Source organism: Lynx canadensis, chromosome E1 (genome assembly GCF_007474595.2).
Source record: "Lynx canadensis isolate LIC74 chromosome E1, mLynCan4.pri.v2, whole genome shotgun sequence".
Classification (NCBI taxonomy): domain Eukaryota; kingdom Metazoa; phylum Chordata; class Mammalia; order Carnivora; family Felidae; genus Lynx; species Lynx canadensis.
Genome location: NC_044316.2, coordinates 41,706,304 through 41,724,374, shown reverse-complemented (window position 1 = coordinate 41,724,374; position 18,071 = coordinate 41,706,304). Strand labels below are relative to the sequence as shown.

At 57.7% G+C, this 18,071-nt stretch overlaps 2 protein-coding genes and 1 long non-coding RNA gene across 8 annotated transcripts; 2 read left to right on the top strand and 1 right to left on the bottom strand.

Annotated features, from left to right (window-relative positions):
• Positions 1-1,294: 1,294 nt before the first annotated feature.
• Positions 1,295-5,661, top strand: SLC25A39 (solute carrier family 25 member 39). 3 transcript variants are annotated; one of them, XM_030295440.1, is made up of 12 exons: positions 1,295-1,402; positions 2,261-2,360; positions 2,494-2,553; positions 2,678-2,722; positions 2,980-3,089; positions 3,433-3,500; positions 3,644-3,768; positions 3,950-4,123; positions 4,466-4,575; positions 4,802-4,883; positions 4,963-5,043; positions 5,136-5,661. In XM_030295440.1, the coding sequence occupies exons 2-12, from the start codon at positions 2,276-2,278 to the stop codon at positions 5,249-5,251; spliced, it is 1,056 nt and encodes a 351-aa protein (XP_030151300.1). In that variant the 5' UTR covers positions 1,295-1,402; positions 2,261-2,275; the 3' UTR covers positions 5,252-5,661. The 3 variants fall into 3 exon arrangements, with proteins under 3 accessions (XP_030151300.1, XP_030151299.1, XP_030151301.1); XM_030295439.1 differs by having other exon boundaries at positions 2,956-3,089; XM_030295441.1 differs by lacking the exons at positions 1,295-1,402; positions 2,261-2,360; positions 2,494-2,553; positions 2,678-2,722; positions 3,433-3,500 and having other exon boundaries at positions 3,001-3,089.
• Positions 5,662-6,306: 645 nt separating this feature from the next.
• RUNDC3A (RUN domain containing 3A) lies at positions 6,307-15,758 on the bottom strand. 4 transcript variants are annotated; one of them, XM_030295435.1, is made up of 11 exons: positions 15,427-15,758; positions 11,674-11,789; positions 11,159-11,307; positions 10,889-10,974; positions 9,853-9,942; positions 9,672-9,752; positions 9,362-9,527; positions 9,098-9,255; positions 8,208-8,345; positions 7,978-8,084; positions 6,307-6,934 (listed from the first exon to the last, which is right to left on the bottom strand). In XM_030295435.1, exons 1-11 carry the CDS (start codon positions 15,531-15,533, stop codon positions 6,792-6,794), a joined length of 1,341 nt encoding a protein of 446 aa, XP_030151295.1. In that variant the 5' UTR covers positions 15,534-15,758; the 3' UTR covers positions 6,307-6,791. The 4 variants fall into 4 exon arrangements, with proteins under 4 accessions (XP_030151295.1, XP_030151296.1, XP_030151297.1 ...); XM_030295436.1 differs by having other exon boundaries at positions 11,159-11,292; XM_030295437.1 differs by lacking the exon at positions 6,307-6,934 and adding an exon at positions 7,173-7,550.
• LOC115500756 lies at positions 12,949-17,374 on the top strand. Its single transcript, XR_003964640.1, has 3 exons — positions 12,949-13,037; positions 13,322-13,421; positions 15,355-17,374. It is a non-coding gene; the product is annotated as an uncharacterized LOC115500756 (long non-coding RNA).
• Positions 17,375-18,071: the final 697 nt, after the last annotated feature.

The following is an 18,071-nucleotide window of genomic DNA, read 5'->3' as shown; positions in this document are numbered from 1 at the left end:
CGTGGGCTTTCAAGCCTCTCGGAGCCCCAAAGCCAGTTTCAGGGAAAGCTGATGGTTGGCCCCTTCGAATCCACGTGCTAACCTCGCGTGCGCTGGCTGGCTGGGCGGCTTCAGGTCCGAGAAGCTGGTGACGTCAAAGTCACGGACTGCCCTTCTTAAAGGCGCAGGTTCGCACTCCGTGTTCATTTTTCTGTGTTCGGACAGATAATTACGACTGCACAAAAGTTTTAAAGGCAAGGCAGGTGGTGGGGGTCTCAGGTGCGGGGCTTGCAGGGGAGATACGTGTCTCTCTCTGAGAAGCGGGATCAGAGACGTCAGCGCAGGATTTAAGCCTACCTGTCACCCAGTGCGGCACCCCCCCAGTGCAGGGGGAAAGTACCTGGAAGGCACTTAACTTTGAGCCCCAGTTTCCTCTTCTATCAAAAGGGCCCAAATAATAATACACTTCTAAAACCTTGGGGACTTAGACAAAGTAACAACGTGACAGTAGCCAACGCAAAAATGCCGGTCCCCTTCTTTCCTACTCAACACTTTCATTGTGGGAAGGAGGAACCCGAGGCCCGGAGTGGTGGTGTAACTTGCCCAAGGTCACACACGGTGGTGGGATGCAGCCTAAATGGAGTCCGGCGGACCCTGTGTTTCCTGGCTCCCGGGCCAGCCTTTTCTCTGTCCAGCCGGCCTGGTCCGAGTCACAACTCTTCTAACCCCAGCGCCCACGCGCACGGTACCCAGCAGTTTGGCAAGAGGCTGTGGAGCAGCGCCTCAGTCGATTATCTGTAAAATAGGAATAATGCTAATTTCTGTTCCGTAGGTCATCACTAAATTGGAAAACTCCGCAGGGAGCCCGGCGGATAGATATATGCCATCACTATGATCGCCCCGTGGCCTCGGAAGAACTGATTCAAATCCCTGCCGGCTCCGCAGATGAGGACACCGAGGAAGAGCGGGAGAGCGCGTTACCCACGCTGGTCTGGAAAGTTAAGGGAAGAGCTGGGACTTCCCGGGCAGCGCTCGGCCAGCGTACTGGTGGGATGGAGTTTGTAAGACCACGCTGTTAAGTGCGGTGCTGCCTCCGTCACGCTCGACGTGGAGACCCCGCGACCTTGGGGCGCTGGTCCGGCGGGGAACCTGCGGCGCACCCTCCCTCGGCTGCGGGACTGGGGCTCTGCGGGTCCCAGAACCTCTGCGGGTGGGCGGGGCCGGCGGCACTCCGGGCTTGCGGCAGGTCGGCCGGCGGGGGGCGGGGCCTCGCGGCGCGGTCCGGAGGCGGGGCGGGCTCTGCTGCTTTTCAAGTCGGCCTTGGTACGGGTCGAGCGCGCGCGGACCCTGCACCGGCCGCGGAGCCGCCATGGGCCCGCTGGGCCCTGGGCGCCGCGCAGCGCGAGCACCGGCCTGGAGCCAGGTGGGAGGAGCTGGACCGGGGTTGAGGGCCCGGCTCGGGGCGGGGTTGGAGGTGGGCCTTCCGAGGTCCCGGGGAGCCTGAGCTGGGCTGGGGGCCTGGAGTCGTGAGCGGTCGGGCCGACCTGCTCGGTCCCACCGGGCGTCCGCTGAGCGCGGGACCGGCGTGCCCGAGGAACAAGGAGAGATCCTGTCTCTCCAAACCTACTTTCCGCCCTCTCGGCCGAACAACCCCGCCTCTGTCTTGGGAAGAGAGCAGAGAGATTGTCCTTCCCATCTAGGCCTGGGGACGGGCCCTTCCGGCCTCGGGGGGAGGGTGAGGGGGAGGGCCTGGAACCTCGCCTGCAGTCCCCAGAGAGCGAACGGTCCTTTCGTGACCATCAGATTTGTTTACACGTTTCCCTCATTGCTCGGCCCCACCTTTCAGGCCCGGTGACTCGGAGCTCCCAAGTGCCTGCCTCGAGAGGCAGGGGCTTTGGGGATCGGCTCAGACGTTTTGATCTTTGGGTCCCCAGGGCCAAACCAGGTGCCTGCCCCGAGGAAGGGGCACGGTAATTCCGTGTTGCTTAGATGAGGAAATGGCAGTGGGCCATTATTGCCTCTTAACCAGTGAGTAACTCCCCAGGCTTCCCTCCTAACTATTCCCACAGTGACCTTGGTCAGGTCACCCTACCTCTGTGAATCTCTGTTTCTCAATTGACAAAGTAGAGCTGACAACTGCTTTAAAAGGTTATCGTGAGGATCGTTTGAATTCATGTTAAGTGAGTGAATTGGGATGAAGGGCTGGGTCAAATCCCTTTCTTCCCTTCCCACTGACTCGTGTTTTGTGAGTTGGGACTCCAGTTGACGGTTTGTTTTTCAGAATTGAAGCTACAAGATGGCTGACCAGAACCCCGGGGGCATTAGCCCCCTCCAACAAATGGTGGCCTCAGGCACCGGGGCTGTGGTCACCTCCCTCTTCAGTAAGATCTGGGGAGGTGGGGTGGGGGCAGCTGGGGACTAGGGCAGACCAAAGATTGGAGGGGACCTGGTCCTGGAGGAGGGGTCAGGGTTGGGGTCCTTAAGGAGACTTCAGACCTGCTGTCTTCCCCCCAGTGACACCCCTGGACGTGGTGAAGGTACGCTTGCAGTCTCAGCGCCCCTCCGTGGCCGGTGGTGAGTGCCCGACCCTGGAGCCAATATGGGGTGGTGCCTGGGTAAAACAAGGGTCTTCCAGGGATGGGGTCCCTGGAGCGGGTGGGGGGGTTCTCCTGACTTAAGGGACTGCCTTGTATTTTAGAGCTGATGTCTTCCTCCAGACTCTGGAGCCTCCCCTACGCCAAATGTGAGTTCCCCAAGCCACAGGGAGCTTGTGAAGGTCCAGGGGAGGGAGTGTCCCCAGGGGACCCGAGAGCTCCACAGCCCTAGCACACACTTCCAGGTCCTGTTAGCGAGCCCTCTGTCAGGAATGTCCACCCAGGGACCACGGCCTCTGCTGGCCCTCTAGGGATGGGGGCTCACCACCTCCCTGCAGGGTTCCAGAGCATAGTCATCCTAACACCCCCTCCCCTTTTCCAGTGCCCTCCTCTCTCCGATCCACAGGGAAGTGCCTCCTGTACTGCAATGGTGTCCTGGAGCCCCTGTACTTGTGCCCAAATGGTGCCCGCTGTGCCACCTGGTTCCAGGACCCCACGCGTTTTACGGGCACCTTGGTGAGTTGTGCCCTCAACCGTGTCTCTAGGCATTCCTGAGGGCTTTGCATTGGTCACGCTGCAGACTCAGAAAAGAATGAGCGACGCAAAGCAAGTAGGGGTGGCCGGTTCAGTTTGGGAAGGGCTTCCCTGAGGAGGTATCGTCGCTATGAGGTTTTGGAGGGTGGGCAAGAGTTCACTTGGAGCTAAGTGGGTGATTGAGTGTGTGGGGGCCTGAGCGACTACCGCCAGGACTCCGGGCAGTGGGCAGAGGCGAGGGCATCAGGCTGGGGCCAAGTATGGGTTAGCCCCCTCACGGAGCTTCTTCACCTTCCTCCTTGCGGACTGGTGTCTGCTTGGCCAGGATGCCTTTGTGAAGATCGTGAGACATGAAGGCACTAGGACCCTGTGGAGCGGCCTCCCAGCCACCTTGTGAGTATCCCAGCTTGTGTATTTGCTTTTCCTTCCTGGACTCCTCTGACCCGTTCCTCTCCTGTTGGCTGACTGGGGCAGGGGAGGCCTGGGAGGTTTGGGAGGCTTTGGGAGTCCCAGCTAACCTCTGTTCACACTCCCAGGGTTATGACTGTGCCGGCCACTGCCATCTACTTCACCGCCTATGACCAACTCAAGGCCTTCCTTTGTGGTCGAGCCCTGACTTCCGACCTCTACGCACCTATGGTGGCTGGCGCACTAGCCCGCTGTGAGCACAGCCTTGGGCCCTTGATCTCTCTCTCTGACCCCCACCTGCGCTTGAGTCCGGTTCTGGCTTCCAGCTCCAATGTCTGGCAGCTTAGGGGTAGAGGGATCTCTTGGGCCCCCAGAGCCTGGGACAGGTTGCCGTTGGGCCCTGTGAGCTGACCTCTCCCCACTATTCCCCCTAGTGGGAACCGTGACTGTGATCAGCCCCCTGGAGCTGGTGCGGACAAAGCTGCAGGCTCAGCACGTGTCCTACCGGGAGCTGGGTGCCTGTGTCCGAGCTGCCATGGCTCAGGGCGGCTGGCGCTCGCTGTGGCTGGGCTGGGGCCCCACTGCCCTTCGGGATGTGCCCTTTTCAGGTAGGAATCAGGGGTGCAGGGGCTGGGGTAACGGAGCCTTTGGATGACTCACAAGAGTTCTGCAGTTAAATCCCAGTTGTGCTATTACTGACTTTGAAGTCACCTGGCTTCTCTGGGCTTTGGATATCTCATCTGTGCCATGGGGCCAGCAGGCAGGGTATTCACCCAGGTTTTCAGAAGTAAATTTCTGCAGAGGGCCCGTTACAGAAACTGGCACGTAACGAGCAGTCTTGGTTACCAGGAGGGAGGGCTGGTCACATTGTGCGGCAGTGGAAAATGGGAGGTCTGGGGCCACCCTGCTGCCCTCTCCAACTCTAATGAGCGTATCCTTGCGCCCCCAAGCCCTGTACTGGTTCAACTATGAGCTGGTGAAGAGCTGGTTGAGCGGGCTCAGGCCAAAAGACCAGACATCCGTGGGCATCAGCTTTGTGGCTGGCGGCATCTCAGGGACGGTGAGTTGATCGGACAGGGAGTGAGGCCAGTGGATGTGTCCTTGGGAGGCCTGAGGGTTGTTGGAGGTGCTCAAGAGAAGAGTGCTCGTGTAGCAGCAGGTGGCTGCCTGTTGAGGAGCAAGCTCGCCCTCCCTGGTGAAATCCTAGTTAAGGTTGGCAGACCCTGGCTGGATGCGGGGGATGGGGGTCCTGGGAACGGAGACCAGCTCTCTCCCTACCCCACCAGGTGGCGGCCATCCTGACTCTACCCTTTGACGTGGTGAAGACGCAACGCCAGGTCGCACTGGGCGCGGTGGAGGCTGTGAGAGGTGAAGGTTCTGGCTGGTGTGGGGCCAGGCAGGTGGGGGCCCAAGCGGGGTCTTACTGGGCTGTGCCTTACGTTTGCAGTGACGCCCCCACACGCCGACTCCACCTGGCTGCTGCTGCGGAGGATCCGGGCTGAGTCTGGCACCAGGGGACTCTTTGCAGGTGAGTGTCTGTGTGTGTTTGTCCAAACTTGGAAGGATTGGGCCCCTCCCAGGACCCTGACCTCTGACCCTAATCTCCGTCTCCCATTGCAGGCTTTCTCCCGAGGATCATCAAGGCTGCCCCCTCCTGTGCCATCATGATCAGCACTTACGAGTTTGGCAAAAGCTTCTTCCAGAGGCTCAACAGAGAACAGCCTCTGGGCTCTTAAAAGGAGCCAGGGGACAAGGACCCTATCTCTTCCATGGATGGGGGTGGGGCAGAAGGAGACTGAGCCAAGTGCCTTGTCCTCAGCACTGAGGGGAGGGGCCTCATTTCCCTTCCCTCTCAACTATGAGCTCCAGGGGTTGGGGCTACCCCTCTAGGTCTGCCAAGGCCCCCCTAAAACAGCTTTCTTCTTGCTGTTCCTCATTCCCAAGCCCCAAGGATAATCACTTTTCCAGCCCCCCCCGCCCCGACCAAGTTCAAGACCAAATCTGATAACTGCCCCCTCCCTTCCCACCATTTCGTTGTGTTTGCTGTAGCTGGGTCTGCTTCTGGGAGCCACAAAACCCTGGGCCTGGTGTAGTCTGCACCCTTCCCTGTTAATTCCTTGAGTCTAAAGATGATGAACTTCTCTCCGGTGCCTGTGAGTGCAGGGGGGTCGGGGTGGGGAGGGAACTGGGACTTGGTGAGTGATTTGCACAGAGGGGGCCTGGAAGGGACCCTGACAGCGGCTTTTACTGCCCAGGTGGTACCCATATAAAGCACCCCCCTCCTTATTTAGTGAGAGCTGGGTCAGTGCAAGGACCCAGAGTTGGGGGTGACAGGTAGTGTTAGGGCCAGGGTAGAAGGTGGTGCAACCTCTCCCCAAGGGCACACTTCAGTGACAACAGAGGAGGGAGGCTGCTTCTTTGGGTCTGCAACTCTGGGCCAAAGCTGAATTGCTCAGGGTGCCGGAAAGAGAATAGGGCCCTGCCAGGGCTTGCCTCCTCCACCTGCCCCCAGGATGTTCAGTGTCTTCTCTGCTTGGGGCCAAGCAAGTTATTAAGAGTATTAGGCTGAATGGGGCATTTACATGTCTGCTGGGGAAAGGCCTAACATTTAGGACCCTTCTCAGGAAAGCCACCTACTCCTGGCATTCTTCTGACAGGTCTGCTCCCGTGGGGCACGCACCCATTCTGTCTGGTCTAGCATCACCTTCGTTATGGGCCCGGCACCGCCTCTATCAGATTATGCCACCTCAGGACAGTGTCCAGTCCCAGCCCCCCACAGACAAAGTTGCCCTCAGTCTTCTGGTTTTTATTTGCCTGATCCCCTCAGAGCCCCTGCCCTGGGGACTGGGAAGGGAGGGACTCCAGGGAATACACAACGACAGACTGAAGAGGCGTGGGAGGTGGGGGTGCTGAGGCTGGGCCACCAGCTCCTGAGGAGGGTGGTGGGGATGAGCGAAGAAGAGTCCAGTGGGAAGCCAGCCAGGCGTCAGGGTCACCAGAAGAATGGAACAAACTTCCCCAAGGATTCCCTGGGGCCGCGGTGCCCCTGCAGCCTGGCCCAACCGACTCCCCTTTGCAGCTCCTGCTCCCTTGGGCAGAAAGCTAAAACTGGCGAGAAGCAAAGGGTGCCTTTCGCAAGAGACCCATGGCTGGGTGGGCAGCGTTCCCTGGAAAAGTGGCCTGGACTGGGGGACTCTGAGGAAAGGCGGCAGGTGTCTGTGCCCCTGGCCAGGATGGGGGTGGGGGGGCTGGCGTTGGTGCTACCCACACCGCTCCTCAGCTGGGGCTCAGTGCTGGGCTGCCCTCAGGACTGTCGCTCACCAGGCACTCGTTGGATTTGAAGCTCGCCAGGGACTTGCAGCTGGGGATGGAGGCCAGGGAGCCGCAGAGGCCCAGCATGGAGGGCGTGGGGTCCTTCCCTGGGGAGAGAGGGCAGGTGAGGCCAAGCCAACTGGTCTGCCTGTGTGTGAGTTGGGGAGGGGGGTACAGGCGAAGGCAGTGGAGGGGCAGCCCTCAGGTGAACCCCCCCCCTCCCCCGGGAATTTTTCCTCATCTCTGGAGCATTTGCCATTTTCGGTTAAACCTTGATAAGCATCTGCCCATGCCATGCACAGTGCCAGGGACACTGTATTGTAATCGTCAGTTTATGTCTCTGTCTCCCCCTGAGGTTCATCCTCTCTGTCTGTTTATTAAACACACGGTGAGCACTTGTTCCGTTCCAAGCACTGGGGATACAGAGAACGGACGAGACACGGTCCCTGCCCTCACGGAGCTCACAGTCTGGTGGGGAGACAGACACACGGACAATCACAAACACAGTGTGGCGGGGTTCCACGTCCATAGCCTGCCTTGTCTCAAAGAAGATCTAAAATCATCCAGTACAGTGTGGTTTTTAGAAAGAAAAGGCAGAAGTCCAGGCACCGGGAAAACTAGGGCGGGGAACCAAGGTGAAGCCAGGGGAGGGCAACACAAAATGCATGCGTTGAAGTCCTGGACATTCGCTTGAAGAGAGCCACTAATTTGGCTCTGAGCTTCCTGGCAGCCAAAGAAAAGGGGGAAACAATGGTCAGGCAAGCGGTTCGCAGAGTGCATGAGATAAGAGCAAATCAGTTAGGCAAAGAATTCCCCAAGAATTTGTGAGCCCCTTGAGGATGTCATCATGCCAAAAAGCCATTGAGCCCTCACCATAGGCCAACATGGGTGGTTATTTTAATCAGCATCCCCATTTTACAGATGGGAAGTGCTCAGCCAGGTGAAGTGACTGACCGAGCTGGCAGGGGAGAGGAGGCACAGCTAGTTTGCCCTAGGGTCTGCCCAACACCCCCAAACCAAACTTAATTGCTGTGCTAAGCTCTCTGGAAGGGCTGAATGAAAGAGGGAATTGGCCAGGGCCAATTCCATAGGCCCCAAGGCCTGGCCTCAGCCCTTCTTGGAAGAGTTGGGTGCTGGGTCGGGGGCTCACCGATGGGGCCCCAGGGCTCCTCATCCCGTTTGCCCTCTCCCAGGCGCTGGGAGTCCGAGCTCAGACTGGCTTCAGCTGACAGTGGCTCCGTGCTCATGAAACTGTGTCTGTGGCAGAGCAGAGGGCTGGTGTGCAGGCAGAGGCCTACAGCCCCCTCCCCCACCTCCCAGTGCCCCTCTTCCCAGTAAGGGCCAGCACTCGGGCCCAAGCTGAGCCTGGCTGAGGCTTACCTCCGGTAGAGCTTGGGGTTGTTGGCACCCTCTGCCCCATTGAGCGTTCCTAGTGACGGCCATTGGTTGACCAGGGGAGTAGTGAGCTCTTTGGAACCCTGGGCCAGGGGAACGTGGTCACCGGGGATCAGACCTGTCCTGGGATGGGGAGGAGGGGTCAGGACTGGCTAGGAGAGGGAGCAGAAGTGGGGAGGGGGGGGCGAGCTCAGAAAGAGGTGGTGGTGGGGTTAGGAATGAAACCTGGGTAGCAGAAATGGGGATAGAATGTTGAGGATCAGTAGGGCAGATCCTGGGAGTCAGTGGAAGGTACTGGGGGTTAGAGAGGTGACGGGGATTTGGTGTGCTCCTACTGGGGGATGGAGGGGACAATGGGATGTTTGTGGGACTCAAGTCAGTGTGGAGTGGATAGAGAACAGAGTGGGAATCCTGAAGGTTAATGGGGTATCTTGGGGACTCCTGCTGGGAGGTCACAGGGTAATGAAAAGGTCTAGGGGGGAGCTATCGGGGATGAGTAGCAGTGAAGTCAGTGGTCACCGTGGGGATGATGGTCAGTGGTTGCGGATCAGAGGGCTGTCGAGCAGAGGGAATAGCGGGATCGTGTTGAAGGTTGCTAAGTAACATTTGAGGTCCTTATCAGTAATGTTGGGGTCCCAGGAGTAATGTTCTATAACCATGGTAGCTGACGGATGAAGTGGGGCGCCCAGGATCTTACGTTGAGAGTAATTTAGTTCGCTGGGGACGGGGGCCTGGGGTGGAGGAGGTGAGGGGATCAGTGGTTTGATGCTGGCGGTTGGTTGCACTAGATGCTGTTATCAAGGAAGGTGACGTTAGACTCTGGGGGCGATGTGGTCGGGGTGGCCGGGACGGGGAAGGGCGGCGGCGGCGCTCACAGCTGCTCCTGCAGCTCCAGGATCACGCCTTCCAACTCCCGCTTCTCGCGCTGGTTCTGCGCCGCCGCCTCCTCCAGCTGCAGCTGCAGCCGCCGGTTCTCCGCCTCCAGGTCCTTCAGCTGCGACTCGCGCAGGCGCACCAGCTCCTCCAGGTAGCCCTGCGGGGCGCCGGCTCAGCCCGGGCCGCGGGACGCGGGGGGAGGGTCCCAGCGGCCGCCCGCCCCCTTCCCCCCAGCCCGCAGCCCCCGCCGCGGCATCACGCACCTTCTGCGCGTAGACGATGCGGAACTTCTGTTCCATCTTGTGCCATTTGCTGTACCAGCTGTCCTCGTCGGTGACGAGCGGCAGGTACGGGTGCTCGGGCGAGTTGTCCTCGCTGGTACTGCTCTCGGCGCTGTGCCGCTCCTCCTCGTCCGTCAGGTAGTCATAGCTTGGGGGAAGGAGCGGTGGGCACGGCCCGCTCTGCCCGCCCGGGCTTCCCTTGCCGGCCCCCTGGGGCGGAGGGACCCGGATGCCGGCGCAGCCTGCCCCCTGCCCGCCGTCCCCCACCCATCACAGCAGTCCTGCTGCTCACCTCTGGGTGAACTTTAGGTAGGGTGTGTAATCGATGACCACGGGGGTCTTCCCGTCCAGCACTTCGCCCTTTAGGCAGAAGCTGGGGGCAGAGGAACCACAAGGTTGGGGGCGGGTAGGAGGAGATGGGAATGTGGGCGTTCGCGGCTAAACTCCCTCCGCCACCTCCATCCAGACCCCACCTGAAGTCTATGGCGCTCAGTCCGATCAGCATCCCGGTGAGGACGGTGGCTTCCTCCCGAAGCATGATGGCTCCCGAGTCATAGAAACGTCTGCGGGGCGGGGGAGCGAGGGACTGATGGTGCAGCATCCTCCCGCGGGGGTGGGGGGTGGGGCACCCCTCAGGACTTCTCTTGTTAGCTTACTACAGACCTTTCCTAGAGGAAAGAGGGGTCTCTTTCCTGCTCACCTCTCAGGTGTGGATCTGGTCTCTCCCTCAGAGTGGGGCCCACTGTGTCTCCCACCTATTAGAACGTGTGTTCCCTGAGAATACTTTCCTCCATCCTCTGAACTACCCCTTTCCCGCAAAGCATGGAGTCATCCAGAACGGTAAAATCAGGAAACCAGTTCTAATCGTTAGTGCTTGGCATACAGCAGGTGCTCAAAAATATGGTGATGTAAACTCTGACATGTGAGGACAGACTAGAGATAGAATGGAGTAAAAACATTGGGTTGTATGTGACCACTGGGTTGGTGGGGAGAGAGACATGACCCTGACCATACTCAGCTTCAAGCACAAATTCTGCCTGTGACCCCTGCCCCTGAGACCCATTCTCTCTGCAAACCCACGGTGCAGGGACTGAGGCTCGGCACACTGGGACTCTGTCGTCCATGGGTAGCAAGTACAGACTGCTGCCACTGTTTGCGGAGTAGGTAGGGCTCTGTGTTATAGGTCATGGAACAAGGTTAACATAGTTGAGGCTTGTTCAGAGGTGTGTGTCTAAGGTTAGGGCTGTGCATGAGGTCAGTGCTGCCGGATGGTGGAGAATAATTAATCTGACTTGGAAGAGATGGTGGTGGTGCTAAAGGTGTGTTCCAGGAGGGCAGGCGCAGTGGCAGAGGATAGTCTGGGAGAGGGAAACTGGCAAGCTAGCAGTGCATGCTGGGAGTTGTAGTCCAGGTACCGAAGGTTGCTCTAAGAATTGAAGGATCAAGTATGTTTAGGCAGTGAACGTGCACACTGGGATCTGTGGTCCGAGCTGACTGAGAGGGTCTGACCTGGTGGTCCGGGTGTCCCGCAGAGCTGTGGTGATGTATTCCGACATTCGCTTCTCCATCAGTGCCACTCGGATCCATGCCCGGCCCTGGAAAGCACACTCACCTTTATTTGTTGCCCTGAAGGGACCCATGAGTGCACTATTGGGTCTAGACCTCCTGTGGCTCTTCTACCCAGTGCCTGTAGGCAGGGGTGAGGAACAAGGAGCAGGCAATCCCCCCCCCCCCCGGTATTCCCCTGCAACCTCGCCCTGCCCATCACAGGCCCCTCACCTTGGCTCGGGCTGTGCTGATGTTTTCCATGTTCTCAATGCTGCTCACACAATTGTTGGGCACTTTGCTGCAGGCCAACCGGATATAGTCCCAGAAGCCCCGCTGCCCGTCTGAGCTGAACCAGCTCACCGGACCTGCTGGGGCACAGGCTGAGCCAGGGCAGGGAGGGGGCTCAGCAAAACCAGGGAGTTTGTACAGGGTCCATGTAATGGGGTATACACATGCATAAGTATAAGCAGCCACGCCCACACATGGTGCCTCCCCCAAACATATGTGCACACACACGCATGTGCACAAAGGGCTCGCTAGCATAAAACTGCACGCCCATTGATTGGGCTTGTGGGCACCCACTCAAGTGGCCAGAAGACCCCGTCCCCTCTTCCCAGCTCTGTGCATGGCCCAGAGTCAATGATGGGGTTCAGAAGCCGCAGGGGAGATCAGAGTGGGTGGCTGAAGCTAAAGGCTGGGAGTTAGGAGGGCTGGACAACAGGGGACACGGAGCTGGGCCCGCCCACCTTTGAAACGGTGGCTGAGGATCTGCTCTAAGATGGCTGCAAAATTCACAAACTCCTCGGATGAGTCATCGATGGGTTCTGCCGTATACTTCTCCAGCAGCGTTTTCACAGAGAACCTGGTGAGGGGTGGGAGAGGGGGAAGTGGGGGGTCCAGTGAGACAACAGGGTAATGGCAGTAGAGGAGGGGTGTTAGGCAAAGAGAGGGAGAGAAGGACAGAGAAGAGGTCATGAAGAGCATGGGTGTGGTGGGAAAGGGAAAGAAGGTGAAATACGGAGGGATACACAGTGACCACAGAGGTGCTGTGACCTGGGAGTGATAGAGTGGCAGGTGGGAGACTGATTGACATATAGGTGATAGGAGAGGTGACAGCTAGAGAAAGGAAACTTCAGGAATAAAGTATGAGAGGGGATAGAACAGGTAAGAAGATGAGACACCCGGAGTCAGGGGTCTTTCCCAGAGCCCCTTCCTTCTTGCCCATCCTTTGGAGTTGCATTTTCTATGTGTGTGGGTCAGAGGGTCAGCTAGGAGTTAGAAGTGGGTTTGTACCCCTGCCCTGTGCTGTCTTCTGCTATTGCTGGAACAAACTTCAGTCCCTTCTGGGGCGGCGGGGGGTCACTGTGCCAGGACATGTGAGTTGGCACTGAGCACATGGAGCGTGGGCATGCAAGGGTGGCCAGGTGGGCTTTTAGCACACGGATGCCCCCCTTTCCCCTTCTCCTTCCTAGCCTGGTCGCCCACACACCAGCTGCCCAGAACCAGGCGGTGCAGAGCTGGGCTGGGGCGTTGTGTGTCTCTGTGTGTGTGTGTGTGTGTGTGTGTGTGCAGGTTGTGGGTCTGACACACATTGGGTGTGTGTGTGCGGGACATTGGCAGCAGATCTCTGGAAGGGGTCTTAGAGGTCCAGACACCTGGCTTCTCAGAGAGGAAGGGAATCAAGGGAAGCCAACAGGGCTGAGAAACTGGAGCCCAGCAGCCCCCGTCCTTCTCTGCAATCCTGCTCAGAGCCTCAGCTACCTCTGCAATCCCTATCCCTGCAATCTGCACCTGCCATCCCTGCACTGGGATGGGGCAGGAATGAGGACACAGCTCCCAACATCCCATTATTACCCTATTGTGGGTAGCAGAGCAAGAGTGGGTGTTGGGGGATATGGGGGCTGCTTGGAACTGCCCTTCCCCCCCTAAGCTTATCAAGCCCTGTAATGTGTCAAGCACTGTAGTTTGCATGTATTAGCTCATCCATCTTTACAACAGCTCTGGGAGGTAGGTCCTCTTACTATCATCATTCCCATTTAACAGATAAGGTAATTGAAGATTCAAGAGGTGGACTGATCTGTTCAGAGTCACACAGCTAGTGAGGAGTCAGGTAAGTATGTCTGATTCCAAAGCGCTTCCTCTTTCTGCTACATCTTGTGGCCTCCTGGTGGCCATCACGATTCCCAAGGCCTGGGAGCAGCCCCTGCCTCCTCTGCCTTCCACTCTGCAAGCTCCAGCCCTTACGCACTGTCCTCTGAGGCTCTCAGACCAATGGCAGAACTGAGCCCTCCCTCTCTTTGGGCTTAGAGCTGGTCTGGCCCGAAATCAGAGCCAGGTCAGTGTTGGGGTCGTAGTAGATGGAAGCAGCCTGATGGACTCAAATCCTGTTTCCAGGTGATATCCATGTGGCCTTGGACGGGTCATTTAATCTCTCTGAGGCCCAAACAGGAATAATAGAGTACCTGCCTCGGGCTCCAGGAAGGACTGGAAGAAGGTAAGTGTGTATAGGCCATTGGGCAGGGGTGGCGAGGAGCAGGGCCATTAATGGTAAGGTCGACCCTGCTGGAAGGAGCGTGTGTTTAGGGCATTAGCTGAGCTTCATTATGCAGCACGCTTCATCCCCTGTGATATTTTCTGGTCATCTGGGTCAGCCCTCAGTGGGGGCCTGGGGCTCGTTTCAGTGTGGCAGCCATCTGCCATCTATCCTCAGGGGTGTCGCCGAACTGGTCATTGCCCCCGGGAGCCCCATGGTGTGTTCCTTGTTAGGAGGTGCAGTGGCTGCTGCAGGTTACCATGGAGACGGGGAGGCCAGGGCCCGGGGGAGCCCTTGGCCTGCTAAAGGGAACTGTTCTGGGAGCTGGAGGCGAACCACATGACAGTGATGAGGTGGCAGGGGCCTGAGGGGTTTCTAAGTCTTTGTCATGCCCCCAACCCCCTCCAAAACTCTGTCCCTCACACCCCAGCTCTAAGCCCACTTCCGAACCTCCAGAACCTCTGCTTCTCCAGCCTAGGCCAAAGGGAGATTCCCCGCACCCCCCCCCTTTCCCCATGCACTCAAGAGGCTCAGTTGTCCTAGCAGGCAAAGGAAAGAAGAAGAACCTTCTTCTCAGAGACAGGAAGGGTACCATCAGGAGAGGGCTATTTTCATGTGCCAGGCGTGTGGTCCTACACGAATTATGCCATAACTATTCCTTGGTGTGGCTGTTACATTGACAGTGGGGATGATGAGGCACCCAAGGCCCAGAATGGTTGGGAGACTTCCCATGGTTGTATAGCAAATAACTGATGAAGTCAGAGCTTGAACCTAGGACCCTCTGGTCCCAAAGGCAGAAACCTTTGTTTTATACCATAGTGGCAGGGGTTGAGAGGTGAGGGTGGAGGCAGCAGCCTGCACTTTGGGCTGGGGCAGATGCAGTGTGGTTGGGTGTGTGCTCAGGAACCTGGAACGAGCTATGGCGGGCAGGAGCCAGGGCATCAGGTGAGCGCTGATTCCTGGGGGGAAGGAGCAGGGCCAAGGCCTGTGTGTAGGCAAGGTGGGGGCGGCAAGGCAGGACAGCTGAGCCCAGCACTTGGAGTGCCTGCCCTCAGAGGTGGCATGGGGGGTGGGGAGGTTGCAGATGGAGAAGGCAGCTGGTGGTGGGGGGAGGTCCTAGAGGGAGAGATGAGGGCAGGTGAGGCTGAGGGACAGTGGCTGGGCAACTGGCCGCTCCTGGCTCAGGGCAGGGCAGTGAGGGTGAGTCACTGCGGGGCTGAGGTGGGAAGGTTCATTTCCTGGGCCCCCCAAAAGCAGATGAATCTTCCCAACACTGCGACAGCCCCACCCTCAGGGACACATCTGCCCTCCCAGTCTCCTCCCTGGAACCCAGGAGACCCAGGCTTCTGCGGTCAGACCCTCCCTCCTTCCCACGGCAGGCACAGCGTCCCTCACCCTTCACTGGGTGGATTCAGGGGCTTTGCCCACACCCCTAGTTGATCCTGCCACAGGCTGCAGCTGCCCAGAGATGGAGGAGGGCACCATCTCTGCTCCCGGATTTGAGCCTGGGAAATCTCCCAGGAAAGCCCCACCCCTGAGAGGCCAGGGTGTCAGGGGTGGGAGTGAGGGTATGCTTGGAGGGCGTTCAGGCCGCTACCTGTCCGTTCTTCTCTGCCCACCTCGCCCCCGCCCCCAGCAAGGGAGCCAGCCATCCCCACCCCTCCCCCTCACGCACAATGTCACTTCCTGGTTTTCACAGGAAGCTGCAGTGCCAATTAAACACCCCTCACCCCCAGGCCCCGGACTGGGCATAGGCCTGAGTTGGCCTAGAAGGATAGGGACCAGACCTCCAAACCCCCTCCTGGTCTGGGCCTGAGAGGAACAGTGGACGCGCTCCTCTTAACTCTGTGCTTCATCCCTTTTCCTCCGTGGCTGCTGTGCACCCTCCCGGCAGGCACGTTCGGTCCTTATTTCCGCAGCCCGCCCCGACGCCTCTCCCTGACCACCCCCCGCCAGCGGCGCCCACCTGCACACGGTGATCAGGTTCCTACGCTCCACGGCCACATTGCGGGAAGACGCTTTCTTGGAGGACAGCCCCAGAGCCATGGTGGTCTGGACAAAGCTCGCTTCCATCCAGATGTGCGGCCACTGCTGCCGCCACCAGCTGCCCCCCACCCCGCCTGGAGCCCCGGCCCCCCCCCGCCGGATCACGGCTGGGCCCTCTGCCCGCCGGGGCCCCTCGATCCCTGCTCGGTCATCCCCCTGCCGCTGCTCCCGGTGCCCGGCCCCCTGGCACCCTCCCCCGGCGGCGATTCCAGAGCAAAACAAGGCCGGAGGGAGCTCTCCGAGGTGCTGAGCCGGGCCCGTCACCCCCCTCCCTTAGACGTCCGCCCCCCTCGGCTGGTGACGTCAGGGCCCTCGGGCCCCGCCCCTGGCAGGCCGGGCACCAATCCGCAGAGGATGCAGAATTTGGGGGTGGGTGGGGGGAGAGGGCTGGGGCAGAGGGAGGGCGGAGGGGGTCCCCGGAAGAAGCAGCGATTGGAAGGAGGAAGAGGGGGTATCTGGCCTGTTGTCCATTCCCACACTCAGGGCCCGGGACCCCTCTCCTCGCGTCTCTGAGTTCCAACGACTGAACTCCCTGGTTTCTGAGCTGTGATCGGTGGTGTCTCAGTTTTCCTCCTGCTGCCGGGGAAAGGAGGTCCTCACTTCCCATACCCTCATCGCAGCCCCGTCCCACACCCAATCAGTATCTTCGTTCTCAAGGAGGCCGGGATCAGGTCTGCCTCCAGAGAGCTCAGGTGGCCCTACGCGGTAACCTAGGAGGCCAAGGAGCAGTCGGAGAGACTGTGTATCTGGTGTTTGGCTTGTCAGCACCGGCCGGTGGATTCAACGGCTCCTAGGGTGGGGGATGGGAATCCAGAATAAGCCGTAGGAGCCTAGCGGCTTGAACCACTCAGGACTGTGAGACTAGACTGGCAGCTAAGGGCCAAGGCACTGCGCGCTCTCTCTCTCTCTCTCTCTCTCTCTCTCTCTCTCTCGGAGTCCTACTACACCCTCACACCATCCCAGGGCAACTGGCTTGAGGGTTAACCCCCTGGCTATCAGCATTGCTGCATGGTGCCATCAACTCACTCTGCAAGGCTAAGAGAGCCCCCAAAGCTGATCACATCTTTTAGGGTAAAGTGAAATGGATGCATTGCCTGGCTTTCCTGTCACCCTCTGCCTCCCAGTTGTTCTCTCATCCCTGCTTGCACCTGCTCCATTCCTCTACTCAACCTGTTCTCTTTCACACTCCGAAATCTCCAGCTCCCACAGAAATCCTTCTGTGTTAAAGTGGGGTACAACCAATTTTCCCATTTGGCTTTAGGAATGTCCATCCTAGGGCTCAGCTTATGTGTATTCACCAACTCTGTCCACCTCCTGGATTTACTCCACATATGTCCCCACACGGATTCACATGTGCACCAACATCTGAATATGGTCAGCAGGCAGGCAGGGACCCTCTGTTAGCACAAACAGAGGAAGAGATTAAAAAAAAAAAAAAAAAAAAAAAGGCCTATGCAAGCTCACAACCCCGGTCTCACTCCCTGGGCACTCCCAGCAAAGATCTCATGTCTACTCAACCTCAGCCTCAATTCTTGGCTTCCAGGACCTCAGACTTGGTCTTTTCTGTTTCTCCTTTGCCGTTTCCCTCTTCCCTCACTTCTAGAAGGCCCTCTTATCATCCTCCTGCCTCCAGCTAGATAGCCAAGGCCAATCATGATATTCTTTTGTTTTTCAGTTGCAGGGTATGTCATGTGAACAAAAGAGCATGTAAAACACATAGGTGCCGTTTAAAGAATATTTACAAAACAAACACCTGTGTCATTTCCTTAAAGATCAAGAAATAGAAAGTTGTCAAGAACCCAGGACTTCCCAAACACACCCAGATCTTCTCTTCATCTATCCCCCCAAGGGACAACCACTATCCTGACTTTTGTGATAACCATTTCCTTGCTTTTCTTTATAGTTTTATCACCTATATGTCGATCAATAAATATATAGTTTAATGTTTTTTATTAAAAGAAAATTTGTTATTTGTCTATTCTTTCTCTATTATTTTCCTCGTATATGATTCCAATACATGTCAATACTACAGTTTATCTATTCTGTCACTGAGGGTAATTTTGTGTATCCGAAAGGGCCTAGTAAGAAAAATGGAAACCACATTATGTATTTCAGATAGAAGGGATTTAATACAGGGAATTGGTTACACAGGAGTTAGAAGACTAAAAGCGAAAAGAGAAAGAGAACACTGGGACGACATGGAACTCGTAACCAAATGAAGCAGCGAGGGCTGAGGGAACAAAAGAGAAGAGGTGGGATTGCTACACCCAAAGAGACCACAGGTAGGGCCCTACTGAGTTGGGGCTCAGATTCAGGCAAAGTCACCAGGAGGCTGCTGCTTATTCCTCAGAGGAGCTGTTTACAAAGCTGGTTCTTGGCGTGCAGAATGAAGCTGAAGGCTGGAGCCAACTTCCAACGACAGAGCAACTCTGAAAAAAAAACAGAAATATGGGGAGATAGTTCCTTCTTTCTTCCTCCTGCCTTCCATCTCTCTGTAGTGTCTCTTTAGCAGAACCTAACAGAAAGCCAATTAGTAACGGAGACTGGGAAACAAGTTTGCAGAGT